Here is a 17,077-nt window from a genome sequence, read left to right on the forward strand (position 1 = left end):
CCTAGTCCTATCACTTGTATACAATTGCCATGATTTTGTTGATTTTGTCAAAATTGTTTTTTGTTAAGGTCATTACAACTAGTCATTGATATTCGTTAAACCTCTGTATTAAACTTATTATTAATAATAGTAATAAGTAAGTATCAGTATTTTAAGATATATTGTGACATTAGTTACTCTTTTCTTCATTGCTATTAGGAGAAAAAAGATTTAAGAATATAAAGAGTCATTACAAGATGTATGGTGTTGTCCCAAGAAATCATGGTCTGAAAGGCAAGAGACCAGTTAATGCATATTCATTTGAGGTAAGTCATTAGTTAGTATTGCTGAGTTTATCTATATATAACACTTGTTGCTAGGTAAAGCCATCACATTTCTAATATTAAAGTATACTTTATAAGTTTTGTCATCATGTAAAAATAACCATCTCCCTTGGTTGTTTTGATGTGTCACTTTGTTCACGTTGAGAGGGAAATTTCAGTAAACCTGAAATTGTATTTTATAACATGACATAACGTATATGTAAAGCTCAATCTGATACAATCATTTGGCTGTTGCAAAACTATATATATATATATATATATATATATATATATATATATATATATATATATATATATATATATATATATATATATATATATATATATATATATATATATATATATCTCAAAAAATATAACTAATGTGTCAACATAGGGGTGCATAACATTTTTAGATTGTTGTTTTCCTCTCAGGCAAAATATAACAATGTTTTGACTTTTCCCGTACCTTTATGGAAAGAACACAAGGGGGTGTGTGCAAACTGTTATTTGGAAAATACAGTATTTAGTTTCAAAGTATTGGTTTGGTAAAATTGTAGGTAAAATCTATGTGTCGAAACAATATATTTAAAAGCATTAACTTCAAAAGGTGACCATGTACTATATGCACCGTACCATTGGTGAGTGTGTCATTGTTTTTTATCCTGTTCTTTAATTCTCACTCTGAAATACTAATATATTGTATTTATTCTTCTGAGTATTCCAGGTAATACAAGATGTAGTTCAGTTTTTAATCCGATATGGCGAAGAAAATGGTTTACCAATGCCGGCAGCACCACGTGGAAGGGATGGGAGGGCCCCTGTATACTTACCTTCAAGCGAGTCTAAGATGGATGTGTACAACAAGTATTTTGAAGTGTGTAGAGACTGTGAACCTATTAGAGAATGTGTTGGTGAGACTTTATTCAGGAACATTTGGCAATCATGTGTCCCCCATATACAGAAGATGGAACCATGTACTGATGTATGCGCGAAGTGTGAACAATATAGAAATAGTATTAGGTTTGCTGTTACTGAAGATGATAAATTAGGAGCAAGTTTAGCATTTTCTGAGCATATTTTGAAGGCCCAGAAAGAGAGAGAATTTTTGAATATTTGTATAAAAAATGCACAAGATGAGTTAAGTGATGGTTTTGTCACCTGTAAGTCCATGTTCACAAGATTTATTTTCTGTCCACTACACTTTTGATTTTGCCCAGAGTTTTATGTTACCTCATCAATCTAGACAAGTCAGTCAGCTTTATTTTTTGAATCCACTATGTGTTAATTGTTTTGGAATATGTAATGATGGTTTGAAATCACAGATGAATTATTTATTTGATGAGTCCCAAACAATAGGAATAGATAATGGCAAATGTCATGGAGCCAATAATGTAGTAAGTATGTTAGATGACTATTTTGATCACCATGGTTTAGGAGAAAGGGTTTGTCACTGTCATGCTGATAACTGTGGGGGTCAGAATAAGAATAAAACTGTTGTTCATTATTTCTGTTATCGCACTAGTATAGGTTTGCATGATGAAATTAATTACCATTTTCTAGAGCCAGGCCATACTAAGTGTATATGTGATGCATGTTTTTGGAAAGATACGCCAACTTTATCGTAGAAGTGATGTAGATACAGTCAGTCAGTTGATGTAGTCAGTACAAGTGCTAAGATTAATAGTGTTAAGTGTTATATGTGTCAGGGCACAGTACCAACTTTTCAGTGGTATGAATGGGATAGGTTTCTAAATAGATATATGACACCACTGAAGGGGATTAGACAGTACCATCACTTCAGCTTTACAAAGGAAGATCCTGGTTATGTGTATGTCAGGAAGACAGTGACAGACAGTGAGGAGAGGATCTGTCTTGTCAGGAGAGGCATTACATGGCCACCATCTCCAGATTGTAAACCTGAAGTGATGGCAGCAGGTAGGTTGAGTCTAGCTAGACTGAGAGAGTTGCTAAAGCAAATAGTTCCATATGTAAGAGAGCCATACAGACAGGTATTCTGCCCCGAGGAGTAAAATGATATAGTCAAAAACAGTGTCAAAAAGGAAGTATAACTTGAGTCCATATGATTTATCAGTACAGTATTGGAAGCAAGGGACAAGAAAATTATGTCAGTATGTCTTTCTTACATTACAATTTGCATAAGGTATGTTCTCAAAGTGTCACATTTCATTAAAAAAAACTACTTTCAATCCAAAGATCACATTTGATATAATTTGTAGACAGATGGTCCAATGCAAGACATTCACATATATTGTTATATCAGGTCATCATAGTTTAAGGTACATGTGGTTCTCATGTTCGGAAGTATACTCTGTATTACAATCATAGCATTTATAAACATTCAATATATATTGTCACTTTCAATCCATATAGCCATTTAGTTCATTTATATTACAATATAAGTGAGGAATGATATTAGTAGGATATCAAATTTTGATGTTCAATATTTATATGAAAGGGTTACTTTTATTGTCATCATTTAACCTTTCGCCCTCCACCTATTCTCATATGTTGACTGTAATACACAAATATATAGCCATAAGATGAATTTCACATTTCAATTGTAGATTTATTTTGTTTGAGACAGTTTATGAAATTTAAGATTCCTTGTACATGTACATATGAATTTTTTTTAAACTTATGATACAATGTACATGTACACCCGAAAGTAATGTTTAGAATGTATTAATAAGGTTTCCTTTACATGTTTGAACTCAGGTGCGGTGTATATGGTTGCCATGGCAACAATTTAATTGCCATGGAGACATATAAGAGTGTTGTGATTTAATGTATTTTTTCAAGTGTATACATTTTGCAGTTTTCTTTAGTAATTATTCAATAAACTAATTGTTTGGTATTCCTATGTGTGCTAGTGAATCTCCCCCCATAAAATAATGGAATGATCCAAAAACAAAAAACAATAATTATCAGCCCACATACTTCTCATTGTAAATAAAATTATCCATAAGAATGATTCCAACTTGTAACATTATCATCAGTTGACACTCCAATACATTCACTATACAGTGCTTACACAAAGCAATGTCCAAAAGCTTTTGTCAAAATACAAAGGTCAGAGGTCACATCTTTGGATGGGCCAAAATGGTAGTTTTAGGCCGTTTTCAGCAGAATCCTTTCATACTCTGAAAATTAGCCATATAAACTATCTAAAAATGCAAAAAAGTCAAAATCGAAAATTTTCGACATAAGGGCCCTTTCTGCCTGCGACGGCCCATATATATATATATATATATATATATATATATATATATATATATATATATATATATATATATATATATATATATATATATATATATATATATATATATATATATATATATATATATATATATATATGAACAAGACAATGAGGGCAGTTTGTTTTTTTAATTGGAAGCAAATAAATTGTTTGCTATGAATTTTGGTGTATATTTTATGAATATGTGATTACATTACCTAGAAATACGTAAATATAGAATTACAATGAGAAAGAAAGACACATACAAGCTGCTCAGGGAAAGAAGGTATGATATCGAAATTTCATAAAATGCATGAATAAAACACTTTTTGATATCAAATGAAAAAAAAATAGGTGGTGTAGGAAAATTAGCTACTGGCTTTGTCTTCTAAACACATTTGAAACAAAAAATCACGTGAATTTTCCAAAAGTGCTTCGACTTTCAGTTATCCCAACATTTCACCTAATTTGGGGACCCCAATTTTTATTGCATGTATATCTAGTACATATATTTAGTTTTTTATGATAACAGTATAGATAAGAAAATGAGTGTAGATCTTATACTATTTAACTAACTTAAGCATAAGTTTGGAGAACTATTTGATTTTTGGTCGCAGAATTTGATAGTTTCGTTAATACTTCAGCGCAGAAAACTAAAGTAGGTAAATCATCAGATTCATAAATTATGGGCCAAACGTAAGTATTTCGACATTTGCACATATCGTTTTTATCTTGGCTTATTCATATTGTGACCCTAAAAAGATTCGTTAAGAATGCGAGAAAAAAACACCAAGAAAATGTCAAAAAATGGAAGCATTCTACATCCGTTTGTCTGCGTCTTTTAAGTTTTAGCACGGCGTTAGAATCACGCGCGCGCGTATATCATGTGACCATGCAGCAACGCGAATAGTCGACTTTCCGGTTCTCCCAGCATGCAAAGCAGTATTTATAGTCAGAACGAGGCGGGGGGATACCTCCGCGATAATCGTCTGCCAGGCATAGCATTTGTATGGGAATTAGCAGACGTCGGTAGACTCCAATGTGTATTTTACAGATATGGGTAAAAAGGACAACTGTTGTGTTCCCTTTTGTTTTCGACAACGTTGGCGTGATGGGGGGAAATATTACAAGTTTCCAGTAGGGCCAAAATCACGTCGAAATGCGTGGATTGTAGCTGTACGATCTCATCGTAAAAACCGGCGGTCGTGGCAACCAAGTGTCCATCAAAAAGTATGTGCCGTACATTTCGTGAACAACATGAAGAGTGATGATCCTAAGTCGTCTTCATACATTCCAACTATTTTTCCTTGGCATAAGAATAAAGGCATCCAGAAAGAAGGGACTGGTCAAGTTGTAAACAAGGTTAGTTTAACTTTGAGACATTATACTACATTACAGAAGTTATAAGAATATAAGTGTGATCTTGATCAGAACGTCGTTTTATCAGTGGTGTACAAAGAAAACTGGCTTTGAAGGTTTCGAAAAAGTCTACTTCTTATCATTATCAAACTAGGTACACACGACTCTCTTATCAGTTTGTTTATGTCTGTGTTAGTCATGTTGTAACATAAAATTCAAGAGTAAGCTTATTGTCTGGTCCTAAAATAAACTTTCAGGTATAACTTATATGTTCAGTTTTGGGCAAAAAATCGCCAACAAACTTGACAATACAACGAAAAGAATAAACACGACATTCAAGTTAGCACTGAATAATTACAACATATGTGGTCATGGAGTTTGTATTTTAGCAACTCGTGTTCTTGTGTGTACGGTGCTGACAAGTTGGGAGAATTTTTCGAAATCTTTGAACGGAAAAACTTCATTGTGGACTCTAAACGACAGAAATTATGAGTATTTCAGGATAACCAGGTCAATGTCACATAGAAAGCCATCAATCATCTTTCTACATGGAGTAGCGCTAGTTGCTAGTGCTAGATTGACATCAAATATGATTTTCTAACTGTTAGTGTTACACTGTAGTGTAGTATACATGTAGTGTAGTGTCGGTCGTGTCGTGTAGAGTAGTGGTGAAGTGTAATGTCTTGTATAGTGTAGTGTAGTGTAGTGCAGTGTAGTATCGTGTCGTGTCATGCCGTGTCATGTCATGTAGAGTGTTTTTCCATAAAGTACAACTTCTGCATGTACAAGTTTGTTTTCTTGTGTTGTTTGAAATACACTCATTTTATATGTATAACCAAAACCAGTTATACATGTATTTCTTTGGTTTTCTTTTGTTGATTTCATTCATTCAATATTTGCTTCATTTACAATTAATGAAAAAAAATGTTTTTATGTCATTTTTGGATGAATGATCATCGGTGTTCATGTTACTTTGTAATATGTTTTACATTTTATTTTGTCACCCTTGAATAAATTAAATAATTATATCATTTGACATTTCAGGAAAACATGAACAAGGAGTTTGATCATAATACAACACAGGACATTAATCATGAGGTGGAAGATGAATGTACAGTAGATCAGGTAGGGAGCTATTTATTTATTTATTGCATTGTATAGATTTCCACTAATTAGAATTACTACTTTGCCAGATAATGTGCTGCAAGGAAGTAATGTAACTTAATGTTTACATATTTGTGCTACCACTGTTTTGTTTATATGTGTGTATATATGTGTTGTATTAAGGTTGTCTTTGACGTATTTTGTGTATAAATGTTGTGATAAACCACAGTGCTACAAAGTGTACATTTAACATCATTTCTAACTTTGACAAAACTTTGTATGTATTTCAGTGTAAGACATCTAGTGGTGACATAAACTGTAACTCTTTCACTGGGACAGAGACTAACAGTAAACAGGTAATGATTATTTCCTTATCAGGTTATTCAGTATGGTTGTTCCTTATCAAATATTAGAGCATTGAACATTAACAGATTATTAATAAACTAAGTTGTATAGTTATTTTATGATATGGATTTCATGGTATTCTTATGTTATTCTAATTTTTCAGTCAGGTGTTGATGTAAGTGAAAATGTAAATGTATGTTCTACAAAACTGATTGAGTGTGAGTTAGGTTCCAAAACACAGCCACAACCAGAACCACAGTCTAATAGTGCAGAGGTAAGTCATATTGACATTTGGAAATCTAATTGATTATAATTTATCAAAATCATTCTATATGATTGAAAATAATTCATTCATGTGAGCAGATACAAAAACAGAAAGTTCAGTTTGAGTTGTAACATTGTTCTTGTCATTGGGTTTTCACCAGATAATGTAAAGCCATAAACAAGTAAGAAATCATGTTTGTGTTGTTTGCAGTTACAAAATGGAATCACTATATTGTGAGGTTCACTTTGTTTTTAACTGAAAGTTATAAGTCGATTTCCGTTTCCAAGATGCATTGTGCGAGAGGACGTCGCTTATACTGTTACATTTAGCCTTGTTTTGTCTTTGTTACATTTGAAATAACGTTTTCATCAGGAAATAATGGAAAGACATTTTATCCTCTTTGATTATAAGTTATTTTATAGAACAAAGACTAAACATATCATCAATGCCAGAGAGGTATTTTACGAGTGTACACAGGGTACGGTCAGATGACAACCATCCCCGGGCCCCTGCGTAGCGCATGCAAACCCCTCAGCACGTACACAATACATTGTATTGTATGGAGAGATGTGCAGTGCATCTTGGAACTGGCAACAGGTCTATTGACTCATTTGACTTGCAATGAACTTACACCAAGTTTCTTTCCTTTCCCTTAGCAGTTATCAGTCATTTCTACTGACCATGACTACCTCAGGACAACTGCTGATGATTTGTCATTCAAATTGGAAGAAAACATCAAAATCCAGGATCCTGAGTACTATGCTTATCTTAAGTTCCTAGAAACTCAAAATCATCTCCTAAGGGAGGTTAATGAATTGTACTTTAGTAGACTTTTAACAATTTCTACCATTAAGGATGATAACATACAAATGAAATTTTGGACTGGCTTTCCAAATTATGCTATATTTTGTGCTATATTTGAATATCTAGAGTCAAAGGCAGTTAATTTACAGTATTGGCGGGGTGGGAAAGATAAACACACTCATTTCCACAAAATCCGTGATTCAAACAAACCTGGTCCAGACAGAAAGATATCTCTGCAAGATGAATTCTTTATTGTGATGGTTAGATTGAGGGTTGGGTTGTTTACACGAGATTTGGCAAAAAGGGTTGGGGTGTCTGAATCAACAATATCACGTATTTTTGTCACATGGGTTAATTTTTTAGCTGTTGAATTATCCACCATATGTACCATGCCATCTATTGAAGAAGCTAACCAAGGAAGATGTCATGCATTTGACAAATTTCCAGACACAAGAGTGGTTGTAGACTGCACAGAGTTATTTTCAGAGACACCATCATCATTAGCAGCAAAGAGGCAAACATGGAGTGAATACAAACATCATGATACATTCAAATTTTTAGTAGGGATTGGGCCAAATGGTGCAGTGACATATGTTTCTAGAATGTGGGGTGGGCGAGCCTCGGATAAATGCATAGTTGGTAACAGTAACTTTAAAGATTATTTAGATAAAGGTGACGATGTAATGGCAGACAAGGGTTTCACTGTTTCTGCTGAATTAACTGCCATTGGTGTTTCACTAAATGTTCCAGCATTCAAAGGTAGTGATAGGACTCAGTTATCAGCAAGGGAAGTTGAACAGTCTCGTAGAATATCAGAAGCTCGCATTCATATAGAGAGGGCTATAGGACGTATAAAAGCATTTCATATATTTGACAGTGACATGAAGCTTACAATGAATGGTTTAGCAGAGCAAATCTTCACAGTTTGTGCTTTCCTAGTGAATTTTCAATCTCCATTCTTAAAATAGCATTGCAGTAGATGTTGAGAACGTTACCAATGGTAACAAGTCTTCACAAAGAAATGATGTGTAAAGAATGTGATGATCATGGTGTCTTTCTATTGCCATAATACAGGGGATTAATTGTCTGATATGGCATGCTACAATATTGACATATTTGGGTAGTTTTCTGTCTCACTGAAATTGATACCGTCTGACATCAAAACTGCATGCTTGCAATGAATCCCCTGTAGTTGGCCAAAGAAAATGTTGTGACAAGTATATTTAGGTGCAGCCAATGGGCAGAGTTGTGGTTTTCATTAACTATGTTGTTTCAGACCAAAAATGATGTTTTTAATAGAACTCCCCCCCCCCAAAAAAAAAAAAAAAAAAAAAAAATTGTGGGTGTTTAGCTGTTCTTATGTGCCCTCCCCCTGATGAAAGATATATACCACTACCCAACCAATATTGAGAATGACTTACACACTCCCACCACTGAAATGTTTGTACTCTCCACTATACCAACAATTCATTTTTATGTACACAATGTTTTCCCCTCCCACTGTATCAAAATCATGACTTCCCTGCCTTTATTCTTCCTTGTTTGCACCTCTCGAGCTCTCCTGCTACTGATTGAAAAAATTGCCCACACACTGAAAAATTACACAAGAACAAATTTGTTGACTGCACCTGTATATTACCATTTGTGACTGCATTCATGGTATCACTCACCAATGTACTTTCTCACAGCTCAATCCATGTAAAAATTTCATTTTTAATATTTGATATTTATTATTTTATTTATATTGTATGGATTTGTACATGTAAAAATACTGTGAAGAGAATAATATATTGCATACCATAAATTATATTTATTGATATATTACAAATTAATTTTGTGTTCCCACTAAATAAAGTGACAGGAAAATATTTACAAATGTGAAATAAGACTGTTGTGGAACAGGCTTTATATGAGATTATTATTGCTAAGAATAAGTGTCATTTACTTTGTAATACTGACAGCAATATTTTCATTACCAATAGGTACAGGAAGACCAATACATTTTGGTACATGGTAACATTAAAATAAATAAACTGTGTACATGTATACATACTGTGTATTTCTTTTATACTAGCTTAGTTACTCTACTTTACATATAGGCCAGAAAAAATAACAAAGCTGTTCAACGAGCAACGTAGCCCATCCCATTGGGTAGGTACCAGGTAGGTCGATTAAAAAAAAAAGACAATCTTGGACAAAGAAGTTAAAACAAGCCATACATAATGATGACAAAACATTTCAAGTTGAGTTTGTATAGAACTTATATACAGTTATTTCACTCTTGCATGCATCATCAGAGCCAAGTAAACCACTATATAACAAAGATTACACATAATTTGGAATTGACTCAAATGCACATTATTGTCACATGTATCATTCAGAAAATATAAAGAAATCCCCTTAATTTTGAAAAGAAAGTGTGCATTTTACTGACATGCGAAGCCCGTATTATATTGCCCATCACTAATGAAAAAAAAATGAAAAAATTGAAATGCCAAAAATATGGGAAGGTTGCGCCTGTTGAACAGCTTTCAAGTTTTTCTGGCCTTAGATCAGTGTAGACACCTTACAATATCCAGGTCTACTTATATATATACCTAACATCGTGAGGATACAACTTGACATGCCTTTGCACACGTCCAGTGAATAGTTCTGGGACAATACCTTCCAGGAAAAATGTCTCAGACTTTTTACATAATGTATCATACAAGCCTTGGTTAAATTCAATTCTCTCCACATATACATAATACCCTTGTTCACCACATTCAGGGTCTAGAATTATAAATACACAGAAGTCACACCACAACCTGTTCATTATTCCCATCTGACCTAACATTTGATAATAATAATGATGCTTTTTGTTAAACTTTGGATTTTCATTTTCATCAAGAAAAAGATAAAACTGACTGTTCTTGGTTCTTATGAGTTCCTTTACTGACAATCCATTATTTTCAGGGCATTTGATTTCAACTAAACCTTTAGTGATATCAACACTGGGATCATCTACATCGCCATCAATGCTACAACCTTGATGAGGTCTAACAATGTCAATCACAAACCCTTTTTGACAAACTTTCAACCCAACATGGCCATTCCTATTCATGTATTTTACATATGAATCCCTAGCTGTGTCTTCAAGACCTAAACCTCGCCTGCACTGTGCTGGCATTGGTTTCCTATCATATTGCATTATTTCCCTTACAAGGCAGTCTGGTGGTGTTGAATACTGTCGCTTACATATTTTACCAAAGTGTGATGAAGAAATCCTACCAACCCGATAAGCATACCAGTGTTTATTTTGTGACTGTCCCCTTGTATTTTTTTCTACTTTATCAATATCAGCTGCTGTGATTCCCATACTATTTTTAAATGTAACAAATTTATATTTCATATCATCACTATGGAGATTACACTCATCACTGATATTTTCATCTCTTTCACATGACAACAATATTGTACTTGGACTTTTATTTTGGCTGGTATTTGTGAGAGCATGGGTCTGATTTGTTGGTTGATCCATGTCTATAATGTCATTTGTATCTTCAATTGTTATCTCTGCCCCCAAAGTGTCATCAAATGTAAGATCAACAATGAAATTGTCTTGAGATGTCTGTATCTGATTAACTTGAGACAAAATTGTACACATTTCCTGAGTGACAGATTGTGGCCTATATCTATGTAAAGCAAGGCTATTGCAGGCTGGCACTTTGACATCATTGTTTAGGAGTCTGTTTCTCAGATGTAATAGTTTATAGTAGTCCACCTTCTGCTGGCATGGAGACCTCCCATCATGACCACTAGCTTCTCCTCCCCAGTCTCTTTTCTCTTTACCATGCTCTGGTTTATAAATTGGTATCTCTGACATGGGTTTAGGAGTAACTCTGGAATCTATCATGTGAAACAAAAAGTTACTGTTAGTGTTAGTGTTAGCAGACTGAATCATAATGGATATCTATAATTGTTATCAGGGTCTCTGCATTATTGGTTTCTTCTCATCAGATGTACAACCATTACAGATTAGAAGTTATATTTTATCATTTTAAATTGCTGTAAGTTTCTGCATTTACTGTTTCTTGCGAGACTTTACAAATTTCGATTTCATTCATTTTGTCTCGAATATGTAAAAAAAAAAATGTTTAGGGTCAGCGTGAAAAACTAGGTGGGGTCAAGTAACTGGAACAAAACAATTACTTTTCTTAGGCCTAATAAAATTCACTCAAAATGAAAAATAATATGTTACCCTAAAACAAAAGACTCATTCCCAAGGAATAGAACTGGCGTGGATAAAAATATCAACACTCATTCCCAAGAAATAAATTGGTATTGATGACAATATCAAACAAACATTAAAAATTTATTGAGTCAGAAAATATGAAATATATTAATAAATTGTTATTATTTAAAAAATTGTCTGATATGGCATGCTACAATATTGACATATTTGGGTAGTTTTCTGTTTTAAAACTAACCTCTTTTGGCAATCCACTTGCAAAGAACCTCTGTACAAGCAGGTCCCTCTACCAAATTTCGATAACCTTGTGCTACAAAATCTTCAAGGGCAAACAGTACTGCTGCAAAGTGACTGCAAGCTTCACCTAGACTGCAAAGCCAAAAGAATTTGAAAAAAAAATAAAATCAGTTTTAAACACTTTCATATATAAAAAAATTCACATGTTTGTATATGCCCATGTAGAGTCTAGCGCCAATGAAATAGTATATTGTTATCATGTATAATAGAAAACTAACATTGATTTACATGCATGTTGCTTGCAAAAAGGTCGAAAAAACAAACATTTGCAACATATTAACACTTGTTATTATATAAATATAAATCCTTTAATACAAATTACTGAGTCTTTTCATACTCTGAGAGAAAATCCCCTGAGAAAATATTCAACACAAATGTAAGGAAAGGACTTCCCCCACTTCCTACAACCGTAACTGTGGGTGATGCATGTACTTCCTAATATGCTACAACATTTTGACTTTGAAAATTACTTACCCAGCAACACATTGACATGAACCACCGACAGGTTCCCCTGCTTTGGTTAAAACGACGTACGTTTTGTATGTTACACCACTTCTTTGCGAGGCATTAACACTTGCTTTGACTATACAGAAAGTTTGACTATATTTGACATTGATTTCAATACTGTGTACGTGACCGGCATCCCACAATTTATACGCCTTCAATGCCTTGTAAGCACGCATAGCCTCCCTGTCAAATGTTCTGTCATTCGATGAGATTAGATAGAACTTGACGTTCTCCAATGTCATTTCTGGAATTCTTCTGATATCAGTCGTCCAACCTGTCCGTATGTGGTCGAACTTTGGAAGACTACGGTATTCTTTGACAACAGCTTCGCTCAGTCTGGCAATCCCATGTAAACACTCTCTCTTGATGATAGGGTTTTCAAAATCTGTGCCGCTGGTCGAAAATCCGAAAGCAGTACACAGCCTTCCAATTAAATCATATTTCGTCCCCGAAAAATCAATTTCTTTCACTTTACATAAATCACGAAGTGCTTTCAACTTCAATACTTTTAAATCTTTGAAGGTGGAAGGAAGTTTCAACTTTGCCGCAGACGACATTTCAATGCCCGCCATTGTAACAACTTGTATTGTTTACATTCCGTCGCCTATGACGTTCACGATCGATACGGGATCCCCCTGACCTCCGCGCAACCCTAGTTCGCAATGCATTGTGGGAGAACCGGCATAAGGTCTATTCGCGAAGAGAACGTACGTTTGGTTTATAGATGTGTGCATGGGCATCATGGCACAATAAAGCTAAGATTGTGAATATATAAAATAACAAAATGAAAATAGAATTTAAAAACGAAACAAAAAACCCAGTCTTTTCCTATTGTAGAGGTAGATTTCTGATGTAATGCATGTGATGTGTGAGTTCGAGAAATATATCGTGTCAAAATGAACGTTGGTGGCTCACTTCTGTAGCGAGTGTCGGATGATACATTGTTGCAATTGGTTGCTAAGGGCGAGGACGCGCTCGCTCATGTCACCTTCTCCGCACACTATAACATAGACAGGGTTTTTTGCAATACAAATTTACACATTTCAACGTTTACACATTCATCGACACTGTCTTACAAGTAAATATTCTACAACCAGAATGTCCATATTTTAACGATAACCCATGAAAATATAAAGGAAAAACTACGCCGATTTTCTGGATACGTGCGTTACCGATTACCGTAACATGGTACTCGCAGAGAGCCCGCGTGTTGCTGTTTCGTCGCAAAGCAGGCATTACCGTAATGTGTGTTTCGATCGATCTCGACTAGATGGTGTACGTCCTTGACCTTGTTGCGATCGGCTTTGTTTATCTTCAAGTTGTGGGTAAGGCCATGGAAGTATAACCCACGATAATACATATGTGTTTGTTTTGACATGCCTTCATTGCTTCATCATTGGCAATATATTACAATGGTCACCGACTCACCATGTGTGATTACATATGAGCAGTTCACTTACAAGGTAATGTTTACAGTGATTTTTTTACCTACTGTATCTTGTTTCCAGAGTTTGATTACGTCTTGCCGACGCCTAACATGCTGTGGTAGTTGCAGTAAATTAGTTTTGAAAATGTTGCTTTCAGTCTAGTCATTGCTTAGTTATTTTGTAATCCAGCATATTTGTTTATGGTCAAGTTTTCCCGAATAATACTTTATAAACAGCTATAGACTAGTTAGTACTGTTTATTTTTATTTTTTATTTTTTTTTATAAAATGCTATTTTCAGTCAATGTTAATTTTACACAAACGTTTATGACCCCCCCCAAAAAAAAATAAAATAAATAATAATAATAATAATAATAATAATAAATAAATAAAAACAAATCACATTTGGTGTAAAAATATCTAAGAATAAATCTAGGTTTTCTTGCACCTAGAAAGTCTGAAGTACTAGTGTGAGTGTCAATTAAGCAACATAATCATAATTTAATCATAAATTGACAGTTTGATTTGCTGTATTTTATTTCATCGAAATAGATTGCTCCAAAATAACCAACTTCTGAGACAATGTCTTGCTGCATCATCCATTAAATCCCCATTTCAGCATTCTTGAGGAAACTAAATTTGTCCTGTACTCTTCCTATAATGGAAAGTGTGTTTGCTAAGGGTTTGGAACCCTGGTAACAAGAAGTAGCAAATCTGGTGAAACTGGCACAGTTTCCCATATACTATTTACAAGGATTTCTGCCTTCAACGCCTGTAAAAATCGTTCAGTTTGACTCTACCGTGCAACGCAGGTTTTCCCGGGGTACTCCGCTTTCCTTCTACATAATTAATACTGAACCTATGAGGGATGGCCCTCACAGAACATCTTGGGAGATAAGTGTTTATATACTTAAAGACATATCCAGTATCAATAAAAAATATTTCTTTTTTATTTATAACGATTGACTGAGGCGATGTATTCGGTATCTATTTCTACATTATCGAATAAACTATGCAATTAAGATTTTCTCACCCATTTTACCATCTTGTTTTGGTTTAACGCGATTTTTACCACCATTTCAAGTTCTTCGTCACTAGTATGAAAATTCTTTCCAAGCTAAATATATTTGTCGTAACTGACGCATTCACCATTGTAAGGTTATTGGTTCAATTGCGTCGGAATTCTCGTCACATGCGCACCAACGAAAGTGTTCATCGAAAAAAACCCTCCACTATCTTTTATTATTGTTTTTCAGGAAAACTGTCGTTGAAACAATCAATCTTACACCTCGTCAAGTAAACTGTAGTAATGAAGAATGCAGGAGTGTTTTTGATGACGGACAGATAGTCATCGAAAGGAAGACTTCTCCTCTCTCTCAGTGTGAATTAACGATGGACATGTCATCCAAGACTGTGCTGCCTAATGCAGTGAGTGGAGAAGATTATGAACGTGACGTCACTAATGCAATAACCAGTAACCAAGGTATGACTAGTAATCACGTAATGGACTTGGAGTCCTGCATGTCAGAATTGTTAAAGAATTTAAAGATACCAGTCGATGGTGATGACAAAGATAGTACTCATCTTAAAGTAACTAATCTGGACCAATCTAAGTCGAAAATTCTGTTTATGAAGGTTGTGGAGGGTCAAAGGTCTAACGACCTTGTACTTCATGCTGTGATGGATAGCCCTCTAAAGAAAGTTGATAAACCCAGGAATGATCACTGTATGCCAGAAAGTCAGAACTCAAAAGTCGATAAATGTATTAATGAAACTGACGGTAAAGATAAAGATAATAATATTATCAGTGATACGGTTAGTGATAGTAGTAGTTACCATGGTGATAATGTGGATACCATAGCGACTAACAATGATGACAGCATCATTGAAGTTGACCATTTAAAACATGCTGAAGTAAAAAGTTTCGAAGATACAGATTCTTTTATCACAGTCACAGAATTGTCTACATCTATCCAATCTGTACAAGGCATTCAGGGATGTTGTAAATGTGAATCCATTGACAGTATCGTACACTCATCAGTTAGTGTCTCGATTGCCGAAAGCATTCAAGGGAGTCCATGTGAATCAATTGACAGTATCGCAAACTCAGTTAGTGTCTCGACTGTAGAAGGTATTCGAGGGACTCCATGTGAATCCATTGACAGTACTGTAAACTCAGTTAGTGTCTCGACTGCCGAAGGTATTCAAAGGAGTCCTTGTGGATCCATTGACAGTATCGGAAACGCAGTTAGTGTCTCGACTACCGAAAGCATTCAAGGGAGTGCACATGCTTGTGGATCCATTGCAGGTATCGGAAACGCAAAGGAGATTAAAATAGACGTGTATATGGTTGAGATTTCCAGAGACTCAGTGAGTGTGAAGTCTGTAACAGTTCGGAATGACTCCACTACAGTTTTTTCTGAAGTGAACACCACGGCCAGTCTATGGTCTTCAGAAATTACTGTAAACACTGCCATCGCCAAATCCTTCAGTGAAGCCGACAAGATGGTCCTAAACACACTTAAACGAAAGTCTAAAATCCCGGTGTATGCACAGAAATTGCAACTGACCAAACATCATTCCAAGACTATTTGTGAGAAGAAAATCTGCAAGCCTGCTAAGAAGTTTAAATCTACAATTGTTCCATCTTTATCTAGACCAAACAGTGTGTACTCGAGAAAGGCAAAACACGTCACGGTGGCAACTGAATTATCCAAAGTTCAAAGTGTACATGGAGACGTAAAGAAGAAAAACGATGTTGAAGTGTCTGTGGGCAGTACACGCCATCATAAAGAGGAGAACGGTAGAAGTGAACACGTAAGAAGAAGACGTCCCAGCAAAATCCCCGTCAGTCAGAATGATCATATGAAATTGCACGAGACTTTACACGATTTGCAAGAAAAGGTGGATAGGCTAATGAAATCTGTGAACGTGACAAGGAAGTGGTGGAACCCACTCGTGAAGAAAACTTCACGTGTCTATCCATGAGGAGGAAATTACATTGGAAAAGTGTGTAATAAGACACACCCATCTATCAATCATAAACCCACTGATATCAAGAATCAAAGAGAACATGATGAGACATCCCATAAGATGTTGACCATCAACACCAAACCAAAACAAAAACTGGTTAAGTTTAACCTCAATGTATGTATGTATGGCAGGATTAGATGTA

The 17,077-nt window shown here is 34.9% G+C and overlaps 1 protein-coding gene across 1 annotated transcript; it reads left to right on the top strand.

The window, feature by feature from the left end:
* The first annotated feature begins 7,830 nt into the window (after positions 1-7,830).
* Positions 7,831-8,409, top strand: LOC144438048 (uncharacterized). Its single transcript, XM_078127080.1, has one exon. It carries the CDS (start codon positions 7,831-7,833, stop codon positions 8,407-8,409), a length of 579 nt encoding a protein of 192 aa, XP_077983206.1.
* The last annotated feature ends 8,668 nt before the right edge of the window (positions 8,410-17,077 follow it).

The sequence above is a fragment of the Glandiceps talaboti genome, chromosome 7 (genome assembly GCF_964340395.1).
Source record: "Glandiceps talaboti chromosome 7, keGlaTala1.1, whole genome shotgun sequence".
Taxonomy (NCBI): domain Eukaryota; kingdom Metazoa; phylum Hemichordata; class Enteropneusta; family Spengelidae; genus Glandiceps; species Glandiceps talaboti.

Bases quoted from the DNA above. Each gene is read 5' to 3' on its own strand.
- LOC144438048 (XM_078127080.1), top strand. From the start codon at position 7,831: ATGCCATCTATTGAAGAAGCTAACCAAGGAAGATGTCATGCATTTGAC.